The 15,077-nt window shown below is 43.1% G+C and overlaps 1 protein-coding gene across 2 annotated transcripts in view; it reads left to right on the top strand.

Annotated features, from left to right (window-relative positions):
- Positions 1-4,113: 4,113 nt before the first annotated feature.
- The window catches only part of AGK (acylglycerol kinase), a 31,521-nt gene continuing 20,557 nt past the window's right edge, over positions 4,114-15,077 (top strand). The window contains exons 1-3 of one of the 2 annotated variants that reach the window (XM_085049537.1): positions 4,114-4,433; positions 9,997-10,036; positions 13,820-13,899. In XM_085049537.1, coding sequence (XP_084905663.1) covers positions 4,333-4,433; positions 9,997-10,036; positions 13,820-13,899 — 221 coding nt within the window. In that variant the 5' untranslated portion in view covers positions 4,114-4,332. Of the gene's footprint in view, positions 4,434-7,873; positions 8,052-9,996; positions 10,037-13,819; positions 13,900-15,077 lie in introns of those variants that run through there. The other variant, XM_085049538.1, reaches the window with a different exon arrangement.

Genomic DNA, 15,077 nt, shown 5'->3' with positions numbered 1-15,077 from the left:
ATGTAGCTCTCACTGAGTGCTTCACTGAGAAGCAGAGTGCAGAATTAGCACAGGAGCTGCTAGACATTTCTTGTGCTGCAGGGTGAATGGGAAGATCCCAGTCCCAGGGCACTGGCCTTGTTCCTTCATTTGGAGCAGACACAGAGGAGATCTGACTACACTCAAAGCTTTGGGTCCAGGCCTGCTCACGCTAATGCCTCAGTGGCAGCTGCACTTACTGAATCCAAGTGGTTTGGGAGTGAGTGTAGAGCCTTCTGAAATGTGCGTCTGCTAAAGGAACAAGCTCCTGACAAGATTGCCACAGAGCAACTTAATGGGTTTCTGCTGCTGTTCAAAAGCTGTGAATATCTCTATTCATTCCCTTGGAAAAAAGGTTAATAAACTCAGAGAATCAGGGAATATTTCTGTGTAATAGCTTGGATGTGGGAAGAGGGGGTAAGGTGTAAAGGTGGTGGGTTTTGCCATATAAATATGCTAGGCATGCTCCTGAATTTCCTTCTAGGGAGGGTGAAGCTCAGGTCGTGTTCTGCTTACAGAAGAGCCAAGGAAGAGCAAGGAGGGGGAAGAAGGGAGAGATTATTCTTGTGCAGAGTTTCTCTGAGTTACCCAACCAAAAACCCTGCCAGTGTGATTCAGTTCTTTCTCCAGACCAGTGGAGCAGGCACTGACTGCAGACATGACTACCCCAGGGAATCACACCTCCAGGCAGAGCTGGAAATGAGGGCAAGAGAATCCATCATGAACTTTCTCTGCTCTCACAGGCAGGAACTTTCTCTGATTAGCTTCAGTGGCTGCAGTGCTCCTCTCTGTTACATAAATCATTGGCCAGGGTAGAACCAAGTGGGATCTGGGACACACGATGGAGGAGCAGCTTCAGGCTCTGGACTAAAAGCCTGGAGAACAGAAGAAGAGAGACACAGCCTGGGAAGCCCACTGAGATTTCAGCTAGCCCAGGGACTCTCCTGAACAGGAAGGGAAAAAGCTCTGTCTGCATCCAAGCCTATGCCCCCGGGTTGTGGTTAAGAGAAGCTGGAGCTCCCATCCCACAGCCTGATCTGGAGAGATACCCAGTCAGACCTGCTCACATCCACCAAGGAAAAGAGCTCTCCCTCACTTTAAATCATGCTCGGTATTCAGGTGTTGTGGAATTAAAGCAAATTATAATCTCCCTTGCTGCGTCAGAGACATGAAAGTATTTAGGATTCTGTTTTTCTCCTCATCAGCTGCACAAGAGCCCAAAGGTAGTGTGAGGATGCTCTTCCCCATCATTCTGGCCACAGGGATATTACTCATGTGACAAACGGGGGGATGTGGGCAGACTAACAGACAACGCTGCCTCGGTCTGGCAGCAGCACGGACTTGCACCGCTGTGGTAAACACACAGCTCCTGCACAGCAGGAAATTTGGTCTCTTTGCAACACAAGGAGCTATTTGCATTTTACTTGTAAGAAAGCACCTGAAGAGACAGAATCACCGTGATGACACAAGATGTGCTGACAGCTCTGCTGTTCCAAAGCCTCAGACCATTGATAGATGAGTCTCAAATGTCAGAATAACCAGCAGGCTGGGGGGTCCCAATTCTCCACTGCTGTAAGGATGACAGAATGACTGCACTGGACTGGGGAGGTCCCTTTTTCATGCAAATATAGGCACAGCTTGTGCTGGACAGAAATGGAGACTAAATGACTCTCTGTCCTTATAAATTGTAGAGCATTGCCAAGTAGTAGAGAAAAACCTCTCTACTGTCTCCTTTACATTGTGTAGCTGAGCACCGAAGATGACTGAGGATGTGACTTTTCTAAAGTCACAAATAAGTATGTGCCTGAAGCATGATCATGTATCTGAAGCTTCTCCTGCTAACAGGCTTGGAACTGATGGTAGAGACAGAATGATAAAAAAATTACTCATCATAAAAGGGTCAGACATGAGTAACCAGGATGAGGCATTCACCTGTCTTCATACACAACTTGTGAGCTAATTTTAGGTGACATGTCCCCAGTCAAATGTTAGAGTTGCAGAGCAGCATTTTGAATTATTCTTTTTTTACAAAAACCATGTAGAAAACATAAGAAAACAAAACCACACATTCCGGTCTCCTCTGAACAGTTTTATGAAAAACAGAGCAAGAATTTTACTTTGCTTGAAAAATTACTACAGCACATAATTTAGAGGATGCTCAAGAACAGCCCTTTATCCTCCAATTTGCCATTGCACACTCTCTAATACCTCTTCTATTGATCTGACATGCAGAAAACTAGGACAGCTAAAAGAGAAGTACCTGGTACATGCAGCAGCATGGCAGGTGTGATCTACCTCGAGGGTGATCAGACGGCCACAGCCAAAAAGTAGGACATGTGTGTTTGCCAGGAGGGATTTCGGAATGGACGCTGCATTCTAAGTAAAGCCAAGTAAAAAGGACAAGTCACAATCTGTCGTTGCTGTTTGCACTGTCTCTTTCTTCTAAGGGCAGTTCTCTTTAAAAAAATGCCACGTCAAAAATCACCAACCCAAACTCTCGGATAGTGTCACACAGTCCCAGAAGGGGAGATGGGATGGGACCTCAGGACCTCACCCTGTCCAGTCACCCTGCCCAAATCAGGGTCAAATCCCTCTGTTAGGGATGCTGGATGCAATCAGCAGTTGAGCTAAAATTTCTCACTTACACTAACTCTGATGTGTTTTCATGGTTATGAACACAGGAAAATTTCCATTCAGCCATCTTAGAGATACTCAGGTCTTTCATACTTTTAAGCATTTTTTCTCACTGCTCTGAATGGATATTTGCATACTAGAGGCTTTATTTTAAAAATTCAAGCTTGTTTTGGAAACATCATTAATGAACATAACTGTATTTGGTAGACTTGGTTGCAAAATAGGAAGTTACAGATGTTTTTAAATTATTCGTGGCACCACATGAGAATTATGAATTTGAAAAGCATTTATCAGCACAAAATCTTTCCATAAGTGAAGGAAAGAAGGATGGCAGGACTAATATCTGTGGCTATCATTGCTGTTAGCAGTTGGCCATACCACCTGAATCATCTAAAAAAGTAGGACGAACACCAAAAGGAAAGTAGGACATTTAATCACTCCACACCACCTGCAACATTCAGCACTGCAGCAAGTGCAGCACACTGAGATACACTGGACAGATGAACCTGCAATATTTAAGTGGGAAGCAATGGCTACTGGATGAGGATATGCCTGAAATATTCATCAGGGAGAAGATAATGTAATGTTTTCTTTGTTTAAAAAAAAAAAATCCCAGATCTTATGCTCTACAAAATAAAGGGAAAAAGAAACCCAAAACATAGTAGGGAAACTAATCCATAGGGTTTAATCTGCTTTTCTTATTACTAACAGCAGAGTGTCTTCTGGACCATCTTCTGCAAACTTGTGGGGGTTGGTTTGGTTTTCTTTGAGTCTTTTGTTGTTGTGTTTTGTTTGTTTGGTTTGGTTTTTTCGGAGGGTTGAGTATTCTTGGTTTATTTAGTGAGGTTTTTTTGCAGGGGCAGGGGCAGCACCGTGGATATTTTTACTGATGTGGAAGAAAGACCTATTCAGGTCCTATACTCTGCTATACTCTGCTACTCTGCTACGCTCTATCTCCATCACCTCTGTTATCACCTCCATCATCACCTCCATCATCACCTCCATCATCTCCATCATCATTTCCATCATTTCCATCACCTCCATCATCTCCATCACCTCCATCACCATCTCCATCACCTCCATCATCACCTCCATCACCTCCATCACCTCATGTCCATCTCCATCATCTCCATCATCACCTCCATCATCTCCATCATCACCTCCATCACCTCCATCTTCATCATCACCTCCACCACCTCCACCACCTCCACAACCTCCATCACCTCCATCACGTCCATCTTCATCATCACCTCCACCACCTCCACCACCTCCACAACCTCCATCACCTCCATCACCTCATGTCCATCTCCATCATCTCCATCATCACCTCCATCATCTCCATCATCACCTCCATCACCTCCATCACCTCCATCATCTCCATCACCTCCACCATCATCACCATCTCCTCCATCACCCGGTGCTCCGGGCAGTGTCAGCGCTGGCAGCCCGCGGCAATAAATCATCTCGGGGGCTGCAGCAAGGCAGCGAGCGGCGGGACTGTGGGAAGAGCGAAAACTCTTTTCCCGGGGATTTTCTCTCTTTTATTTGTTCGTTAGTTTCCGTTCAGCGGCCGTTCAGCGGGCGGTGCGCGGAACCCGAGGCCGCGGCAGTGGTTTCCAGCCGAGCCGAGCCGCGCCGCGCCGGGCCGGGCAGGGAGCGGCAGCTCAGCCCCAGGGCGGCATGGCGAAACTGCTGGCGACCCTCAGGAACCACTGGAAGAAATCCACGTTCGGCGCCTGCCTGCTGGGCTGGGGCGGCCACTGGCTCTATGGGAAGCACTGGTAATGCCGGCCGGGGCCGCGCCGGGCCGGGCCGGGCGGGGCGGCGGGAGGGAGGAGGAACGGATAAAATTGGGATCTCCCCTGGGATGGCCGTGGCACCCTGAGGGGATGGGTCTGCCTGCTGCTGCAGCAGCCGCGGGAAGCTCAGTGCTTTTTCAGCCTTCCCACGCTGCTGTGGTGTAAGAGTGGGGCGGGTCGGGCGGGAGGTTTAAACATGAACAGTTCTGGGCCTCTGAGAGAGGAGAGGGTTTTCCCTCTCTAACCTAAAGAAGAATGTCATGAGCCACGGGCGTGCCTTCAGCTTGTCTGCTTTCAGCCTGTGGTACAAGGATGGCTGGGATCAGAGCGGCAGGATGTGCCCAGGGCAGCCCATCACAACGCGGTGATCCTGTCCCCGTGGGTTTTCCCACCTCCTTTTTGCTCTCAGCACAAATCCTTGTCCCTTTGTTGTCCCTGCTGCTGGCACTGGCAGCAGCCTTGTGCTGTCCCCACCTGGTGTGGCCTTTGCTGTTGTCGCCCACCCAGCTGGAAGGAGCTTGTCAGTTGCTCCTCCCATAAGTTATACCTAGTTGTGTCATTCCCACTGCTTACCAATGGAGAAAATGTCCCTGACAATAAGCAAAATCCTCGTTTGTGTTTTTTTAAAATCTGGTTTTATATTTTAGTCGCTGTCCTTCAAGATTATGGTTAATGCATTTGACTAAAATGCAGGTGTAGCCAAATTATTTTTAAAAACTGTTTATTTGGTTCTGCTGTCTATTGCCACTGTCTTAATCTTTTTTAATTGTTAAGTCAGGTTTTTAACAGTGTTTTTTTCTGCTTACATTGAAATGCTGCAAAAGCCTTGGAGGAAAAGTTAGGAAAATAAATTTGTTTATGTTGTGTTTATACTTTCTTTCTTTACACCCTTTTGCCCAAGGACTTTGGCATTAAATCAGTCTTTGGTGTGCATGGTGCATCTGCTTTAGTTGCTTGTTTCTTACCTGAGGCACTGAGGCTCAGCTGACTTTCAGAGAAGGGCCTGGGGCTCCTGGAGGACAACAAGCTGTCCCTGAGCCAGCAGTGAGCCTTGGGGCCAAGAAGGGCAATGGAACCCTGGGGGACATTGGGAAGAGCAGTGCCAGCAGGTGGAGGGAGGAGATCCTGCCCCTCTGCTCATCCTGGTGAGGAACATCTGCAGTGCTGTGTCCAGTTTTGGGCTCCTCAGGACAAGAGAGACAAGAAGCTCCTGGCGTGGGTAAAGGTACCATATAATGGTTTTAAAATTTTTACCAGGTTTAGAATCTGCTCTCACATTATGTCCTGGGTCACCTCTCCTGAATTGAGCTGCTGCTGTTCTTTGTATGCCCAGGTGGTGCACTGAGTTACCAGCTCTGTCAAATCAGCAGAAATTTAATCTCCAGCACGATGGACATCAGCTTAACTGATTGTCAGATTTGACCAGACTGTTAGAGTGATGTCACTGCATGAGTGATCATCACCATGTCAGGATGGAGACCCTTGATATTCTACTAAGGCAGTGGACTCATCACATACTTAGTTTTACTCTGTATATGTTAAAGTATTGACATTCTCAGTAGAAAATGCTGGCAAAGCACCTGAGCCTTTGACTGCCTGCCAGTAATCCTGAGTGGTACTGTTATCTACAATTTGAATGTTAGTGTCTGCGTGCTTGCCAGCTGATAACTCACTTTGTCACCTTTCTGCATATACTTCCTGAGTAGCTGACTTTATTTCATCAAAACTTTGTCAAAAAAAACAGAGTACAAATTCTGAGTCTTAGGTAAAGCTGATGAAACCTAGGATTTGTCTTTCATGCCCTTCCAAGGCCAAGATGGAAGTAAATGTTAATATCCAGTAAAGAGGATTCTGTGCTCTTGCAGTATTAGAAGCAGCCAAAAAAACCTCTGCTAAGATAAAATCTTTTTCAGGAGTTCTGTTATAGCTGCTGAGGACTGATCCTGCGTGCAGAGCTTTGGTCAAGTTTCTCCCCACAAAACTCTGTGTTTTGATGCAGACACTGAACTGGAGAGTTTGTAGGCTTCTTCATGCTTGAGTATATTTAATAGTCATAGATTTAATGCTGATAACCCATTTTGAAATGAGATCCTGAGCTTCTGTATACATTCGTAGTGTGATCACTTTTAGGGGAGTTGCTTTGGTTGCGTGTAAAACAAAGGCTTCCCCTTGCTGCCGCTGAGAGCCTCAAACAGCTTCAGTTTGACTTTGTTGTTTCCTGCTTGTTGCATTCATTGCTGCCCTGGGTGACCTTTCATCATGAGAACTGTCCTTTCCACCCTGGCTTCTGCTGGCACCTGGGCACAGGATGCAGCTCAGCTGGAGGAGCATCCATACCAAATTGTGTGGGTCTGTGAGAGCATTAATTATGTGTGAGAGCATTAATTCCCTATTCCGGCTGAAAACGCTCAGGACAGGAGCAGTTGGCCACCAGTCCTGTACTGGGGGTGTTGCAGAGAAATCAGAACAGCCCTGTCCAGGTAAGTTGTGCAGATGTTGTGCTCTCTCTCAGAGCATGGTGTTTAGTCAGCCTGGCACAGCTGGGACGTGGGGAGCTCTGCACAGTTGCTCTTGTGTCCTTTCTGTGTTAGTTCCATCCTTTGGTGTAAGCCTGTTCTGTTCTCCACTGATTCTGTGCTGCAGTGGCCTTGGGGCTTCACTGGGAATGTTCTGTCTGTGGGTTCAGCCTAGGAAACCCTCTTCCTTCCATACCCTGTTGCCACTGCTTGTTCCTCTCCGTTTCCCAATTTTTTACTGCTTAAGCAAGTTGGCCTAGCTGTAAGCTGTGTGATGCTTAATTCTCACAGCAGGAAGACAGCCCTGAGTTGGCCAGCAGATGCAACACTGCTTGTCTGTTTGGTTTTAAGGCCGAATTGTGTAGATAAGCCCTTCAGGGAAATGTAAAGTAAAAATTGATTTTTAGTTTGCTGTGGATATGGTGCAAGTCAGGAGAAATCTGTGTGTGTTCTTTAAGGCAGTGCAGCAATTTCCCTCAGCCTCCACCTGCTCGTGTTCAAGCATTGTTGAAAAGGCTTTGTTACTACCTAATAGTAGACAGTAAAATACAAAAAATTCAACAAAATCTTATGATTATTATTTAGTCTCTTCTCTGGGAGCTGGTGAGCAGTCATATTTTGAGAATGAGTACACGCTGAGGCAGAAGGCTTAAAGAAGTTACCTTTTTGCCGGTTTTCATGTTTTTCTAGCTGTATTTGTTGATTGTTGTCACCTGCAGAGGACTTGCAGGCCCACTTGGGGTACTTTAGGTGAGCCACATGAGGTGAGTAAAGGCAACAGCTGTGATACAGGAGGAGGACTGCTGTTCTTACAGGTGCATCCCTGTGAGTGCACTTGTGCTGTTTTTTCTGGAGTTTGAAGCTAGTTAAGTGTTGACATAATATTTTATGGAAATAAAAAATGTCCTGTTACCTGGCATCTTTAAACCAGACTTGAGACATCCTTAAGACAAACTCAGATGACTTTGAAATATGTCCCAGTTGTGAATAAGTAGAAATCCTATGAGTATGGCTAGGATGGTATGGGATTTTGGGTGCTGTGCTGTTGGAGAAGTGAGAGAAATCACCTGGAAATGGCTGGATGGTAAGTGATTCTTCTGGTCTCAGAATCTAAACTTTTCCTTTGACACCAAAATAGGAAGTGTCAAAGTAGGCTTTTTCTGTCTCTTTAAGTGCTTCAGTGCAGGAGAAAATCAGCATAAATGTTGACATCTAAACTGTCCAGCTTAATTTTTATGGGTAAGACTCCATTGAGGTGAATCCTTGACATATTCTGCTTTATGTATTGAAATTGCAATTGTTTTCTCTTTGCTTTGGCCCCACATAGTCACAAGGTGGAGGAAAGTGTCCCTGTGTGAGGCTTATGCCCTCAGTGGCACAGTGAGGATTTAGCCTGTCACGCTGTCCTGATTGAGCTGGAATTAGCTGTGACACTGCTGCTCAGCTTGGAGCACCAACCTTTTCAGAGGCAGTTCTTCTAACCAGTGCACTTTCATCATATTACTGCAATCAAACCCAAGGCTGTCGCTCCTCTAAGTAATATTGCAGGTGCTTAATACCAATTTTCTACTTCTTTGGTTTTAAGGAGCAAACATGACAGTATGCCTCTGAGGAATTTTTTTTTTCCAAATAATTCCACTTACTTGTTCTCCTGATGAGATATTATTCACATATTTTCTTTTTCCATGCTTGAACTCTTCCTTTGTCTTCTCATTATTACCAGGAATAAATCTGTAGCTTTTTTACTGTAGAGTTATTTTCTCAGAACCCACTTTTACATCTCACCTGAAGTCACCCTACTTGTTTTATGGCATTGCAGCATCTCTTGATAATACTGAAAAGAGCAGTTTATATACTTCCAGCGATAGATAAATACTGTAAACCAGTGGAATCAAAGAGATGACACTTGGGTTTGGGCCTTGCCTTCTCTTCTGCTATTTCCATGGCAGGGTTTGGCTTGATGAGCCACACTTTGGGGCAGAAGTGTGCTGTTCTCCCAGCCACTTCTTTTTGTCTGGTTGGCCTTTAATCCTTTTGGTTGGTGTAGTGTTCATTTTGGTATGCTGACTGTGAGTTGGGTTTTTTGAACTTGGTATTTTGAGACAATAATATATGGTATTGCCAGGTATTGAAAGGACAAGCTGAAGGAATGTTTCTGTTTTAGCAAGGAGGGGCAGTGTCTGGTACCTGGAGGGCTCTGGGCACTGCAGAACAGCAGTTGCCATTTGGTCTGCAAGGGGAAATAGGGCATTTTTGGGGCTGGGGAAGAACACACTTCTGTTCCTCACTCAGTAGCTCTGTCTCCAGTGCTTGCCATCTATAAACCCTGCTTGCCACCTTGCCAATGCTGTCTGTCACCAGTGACAAGCACAAGGATTAGTCAGGAATGTATTTCTGAAATGAACGTCCGTGACATATCGAACACTGACAATTTCTCCTTTGTTTTTAAACTTCACTTGGGTGAGTTGTATGTTTTTCACCTCTGAGTTACTGCTTTGGGCCATGCTCACACCTAGATGGGTGGGAGGTGCTGCATTAAGGTGTGTTTGGCCTACAAACTGCTGGAGAGGGGAGTTCACATTTGTAATGCACGAAGATTTAAGTCTACTCTAAAACCCTTCTACACTGCCAGAATGCTAAGTGCCTGCAGTGTAAATACCAGGCAGTGAGAACATTGGAAAAACCCACACCTGAGCTCTGGAGTACAGTTATGTAGCAATTTAACAAATAAATCACAGTTATACAGTGTGCCAGAGCTAATGTAATCTCAGCACACTTGGCATCCTGGTCTTCATTTTCTGCTTTTCTTTCCTGTAGAAATAATGTTCATGTGCACATGCAGTAAAGAATATGCATGTGTGAATAAAAGGGAGTGTTTCATCCTTAAATTTTTTTTTTTTGGTTTTTTTTTTGTTTCAGTGTTGTCAAACTGTGTGTAAAAAGGGTATATACCTACATTTTAAAAATGAGCAAATTGTTTTAAACTTACCCAACGTAATATCCGCTCTCTTTTCTGTCTCACCTGATAGCGATAACCTGCTACGAAGAGCTGCATGCCAAGAAGCCCAGGTAATACCGTTTAAAGTAATAAAATCAGATTAAAATCTCCCTCTTATCTTGGTTGTGCAGGGCTCCTGAGATTTTCCCAGTGGGCCTTTCCTACGTGACAAGCCTTTTAATGATGCCATCTGTGTTCTTTCCCTTAATGGCAAGGGGTGGACAGGGCCAGGGTATTGCCCCCTGTGTGCCCTGGCTGCTGCTGCAGGGGAGGTGCAGCGTTATCTTTGGGGTGATCTGAGTCCCTGCTAGAGCTACCCAGACCTTCACTGCTGAACATGTAATTGCTCTGTGCCTGGAAAGTTCTGCTGGGAAGATGGTTTGTGGGTAAGAGTGAAATCTCAGCCCCACCTGGAGGGTGTAGTCTGGGCAATAGCAGTGCAGACAGCCCAGTGTCAGTGCTCAGCTGGAGACACCTTGCCCTTGTCTGTTTGACCCTGAGGGACTTCAGCAGGGATGCTGTGATGCCTGACTGACCCAGCTTTTTTGGGACCCATGTGCTGGGAATTTACTGGGGACTGCCTGGTTGCTGAGCACTGACAGGAAGGCCAATGTTCAGGGGGAGAGTTCCTCTCTCGGGCTACTGACTGTTCCATTTCATAGTTTGTGGCAAACAGCAGCCAACAAATCCCATACTGTAGTATTCCCACAAAGAAATCTTGTCCTTAATAAGCAGTCTTTTGGTGGTGAAGGTGGTGCTGCCCGTGGATGACATCACTTCTGTAGGATTTTAACAGTCTTTTTGCCTCCCACCAATTAAGTTTATTCTAAAGCTGCTTCTCCTGGACAGATCTTTGAGATTTTGCAGGCTGTGACACTGCTCCCATCATTGCTATGTACTGGAGCATGAGTAGAAAGGTGAAAATTATTTTTCTCAGTAGAGAAATGTTGTGCACCTAAATAATCCCAATTTTAGCCTGTCTGCTGTTGAGAGAAAGATTTTCACAGCAACTTGTCTTGTGCAATGGATTTGCATGCCAGAATAGATGTAAGGGAACTCACAGCTCACGAAAGAGCAAGGAAAATCTTTCCCTGAAAATACTGCTTTCATAAACCATATTGTAATTTCAGAGTCTTATTTTTTCAATGTTCATTTTTACTGCATCATAGCAAAATGATAGAAGCTTTTTATATTGCAAAAAATAGCCATTAATACCTCATTATTTGAAGCATGCTGGCCAAATTAAAATTTTTTTTCAAGGAGCTTATGAAGTGGTTTGTGTGTACCATCAAAAAGATGTAACTGCTAAGGAAAATACTGGTACCAGAAGATAATTCAGTTGTGCAAGTCCTGAATTTCCCATTTCTTAAATCCAGTTATTAAGTGACAGGTTCCATTCCATTATGGCTTATTCTTACAAATGAAAATACAAAAGCACTGTCAATAGAGCTTCCTACAATTTCAGTGGTTAAAACCTGTGAAAATATCCTGCAGAAGACTCGTGCATTAGAAAGGAATGAACCAGAAAGACTAGTAATCAATTCTTGCTGTAATTTCCGTTCTCACTGATGTGTCAGTGCCAAATAGTGCTTGAAAACACACAGCAATACAGCATTAAGGCATTAAGTGTCTGGTATGTTCTTCAGAATAACAACAATCTAAAATTGTGTGAAAAATGCTACTTGCTTTTATAGTGCTGTATATAAGTACTGGAAAAAAATACAGGCAAACTCACCAAAGAAAACATTTAGTCTGAATGAAGTGTCTATGAAGTTCTTACCATTTTTACTTTGGATTTTTAGGTTTTTAAGCCTGGTACAATATCAAATTGATGAGGGAGCTGCCTTCCTAACAAAGTATCCACTACAGCAGTATTTCGTGCAAAGGTTCTGCCATATGTGTCTGAATTTAAATACCAATTTGTTATGACAGCCTCGGTGTGGGAAATGATTATGGAAAGATTCTATAATTTTATCATATTTTTAACATCTTACACCTCCATCTCTGGAATGAGCCAGTGTCAGCTGATGTGGACTTCCTTTGCAAATGAGTCTTGCTGATTGACCTTGTTGTAGCAGAACACTGGGCATGTGTTAAAGAGGTGCTGTTTATCTGGCAAACAATTCACTCAAGGATAGTTTCCTGTAAAATAATATAATTTCTTTGCAGGTACTCATAAAGCACTATAAAGGCTTTGTGTAAAGGGTTTTTCATAGTTTTAGAATAGTGATTGTCATTTTAGAAGTCCAGAAATATAATACCTGGAAGTGTGCATTCGACAAGAAATTATACTTTCATATATATGTATTTAATAACCATTTTATGGTATGACTGTAAGTTGTCTTTACTTATCTTCTGTTCTGAAAAACTTCTAGAATGTTACATTGAATTTTTTTATTTCCTGTCTTACAAATCAGCATTTGCTTTAGAAATGCCCCTGTATGTAACATAAATGTCTAAGTATATTACATAAAGAAGCCATTATGTCATTACTCATCAAATCTTTATGAGCCTTGTTGGGTTGTTCAGGGCCTTGTTAGATTGTTTAGAGCATGCAAATACATCACATTGTGCCCCCCAGGAAAATAATTAGTTATTTCTAACAGCTGTGAAATACTAGAGGTCTCTTATTCCCCAATTCCCACCCAACAATTGCAACATAATAAGTTGGTCTGTTTTCTAACTGATCTTTGACTAAAGCTTAAGAGCTATTGATTTGTTTCACTTTCTTTGAAGATTTCTTTACTCTCAGCAACTTCTGTCATCCTTTTGCTTTCTTGAAGAAGAAATTTGGATGTTTTAAGCAGCACAGCCAGCTGTACCCCTTTTTAAATTGAGGTTTTCTGAGCAAAGTTTGCAAGTGGAATTAATAATAAACTTTAAGAGCTAACAGCCACTAAAATGTGCTGTCCTTTGTGTCCAGTATCACCTTCTTCAATATAAAATCCTGCTAGGGGGTTAACTTTCAAGGTAAAAGGGAAAAAAGCCAGGGACAGTTGAGTGTGCCACATTCAGCACAGTAGTCTTTGGTTCCTACTCTGTTTCTGAGGCTTCTGGATGGTATTGCTGAATAACTTGGCTTTCTTGTACTCAAAATCAGTTTGATTTGGTGTGTTAGTGAGGATGCCTTGAAGTGACCTTCTAGAGGCTTACAGAGAGGGATGTAACATGCTTGAAAGCTTTGCCTTTCCTTGCCTCCCCTGTGCTGAACAGCTTTGGAAATAGGTACAAGGAGCAAGAGGCTTTATGGAGGAACTCTCAAAGAATTTAAAATTGAGACGCCTCTTCAGAATTGGATTAAGATTTGAAGAGGAATTGAATGATTTTTATAGAGAGAGATTAGTTCAAAAAAAAGTGTGAGAAACACTGAACTTGCTTATAGGTCAAGGCAGATTCTCTAGTAATTATCTTTCCTGTCTTCAAAAACTGAAGCATAGAAAATACTAAAATGAGTGGAAGAGATAGAGGAATTAAAGTTCAAAAGTTGGAAGGAATGCAGAAAGAAGGTGGCAGGCAGGTGTATGAGAATTACATAAGGAAAGAAAATCAAGTAACCTTGGAGTCAAGGATAGCTCCCTGGATCTCTGCCCATGGCAGAAAACCAGAGGTTGACAAAAAAGAAATGGTGGTGGAATTGTAAAAATGAGCTAAAGAGTACTTATGACAGTGATGTGAGCTGTTGCTACGAGTGCAAGTCTTTGAATAGGAAACCTGTACAATGGCTGGAGATGGAAGTCATTTGAATGTCATGAGGCTTGAAAGCCCATTGACATTTGTAGAGATGCATTATTTTGAACTGTTTTAGCAGTGTGCTTAAAAGATAAACTGAGCCCTGCTCTTTTTCTCTTACTTAGGCTTTTGGCGACCAGCTGATTCCTGCCACTATGCCATTGAAGAAAGCAACAGTGTTCCTCAACCCAGCAGCTTGCAAAGGGTAAAATTCCCCCTTCCCAGCACTCTCGTTTCAGGCATTCTTTCTGCATTTTTGCTCTGCTATCCACTCTAAAAGCCAGCCATATTTCTGAGCTCATTTTTACCTCCCTCTGATCCCAAGCTGGTGCTATGTAACTATGCCAGACTTTATTTCACCAAGTATATTGGAATGAGAAATAGTAGTCGTTTCTTGAGGTGAAAGAATGTTTTCTAAACATACAGATGTATTTTTCATTTTTTTCTTTAATCCTACATTTTGGCCTTTGCCATTCCTTCGTATGTGGAATTCCTTTGTACTCCTCCAAACTTTTGCATGTGATATATTTCCATCCTCAAAAACTATAGAAATAAGAGATGACCTTGATTACTTCAAGACTTGAAGTTGGCAAGAAGTGATCTTACTTCTGTGGGAACCTGCCCTTGGAAGGGATGTGCCCACAAACTGAGAGGCTAAATATGGGCTCAGAGCAAAACTCCTGGAAGAGGTCAGCTGCTATTTTTATGTGCTCATCAGCAGAAAAACCATAGTCTTGGATATGATGTGTGTCTGTTTCTGCTGATCAGCTAAGCTTTGGAATAGTTGCATTTTGTGGAGAGGCAGAAAGTTTTTACTGTCAATATGAAGAGAGTAATGTGCCTGACATGGAAGTGCTTGGACTTAGATACTCTTGTTCAAAACACTCATGACTGGAAAATGCAAAGTGTTAATAAAGTCTCATGTTTCTACTTGTAAACAATAGTGAGAAAATAATTTTATAATGCAATGACAGGCATAAAATGTGTCAGTCCTATAACAAAAAAAGTCAGGTAGAATTTTGCTTCTAAACTTATGTAATGATATGTAATAATGAGTAATTGGGATTTTTTAAATGTTTCTGGAAACCTACATGGGCCTTCTTTGTGGTCCTAAAGGCTGGTGCTTTGTAAGTCATTAATTTTCTAGTAAATTTATTTCCAGGGATCTTAATTTGTTTTGATGGGTTTTAAAAATTACTTTGCAAAAGCTAGATAACGTCTTGTGCATTTATTAAAACTGCAACAAAAACCTGACATCTGAGATACGAGACTAGAAATGTAATACATCTGAACCACATGAAATCTCATCTTTCCTGACTGTCAGGTTGAGTGACTGATTGTGGAGATGAATGCTCGGTTTTAAGTAGGTTTCTTCTTGCTGTT

Source organism: Lichenostomus cassidix, chromosome 1Ab (assembly GCF_008360975.1).
Source record: "Lichenostomus cassidix isolate B80296 chromosome 1Ab, HeHo_3.0, whole genome shotgun sequence".
NCBI lineage: Eukaryota > Metazoa > Chordata > Aves > Passeriformes > Meliphagidae > Lichenostomus > Lichenostomus cassidix.
This window is presented reverse-complemented; position numbering and strand designations above follow the sequence as displayed.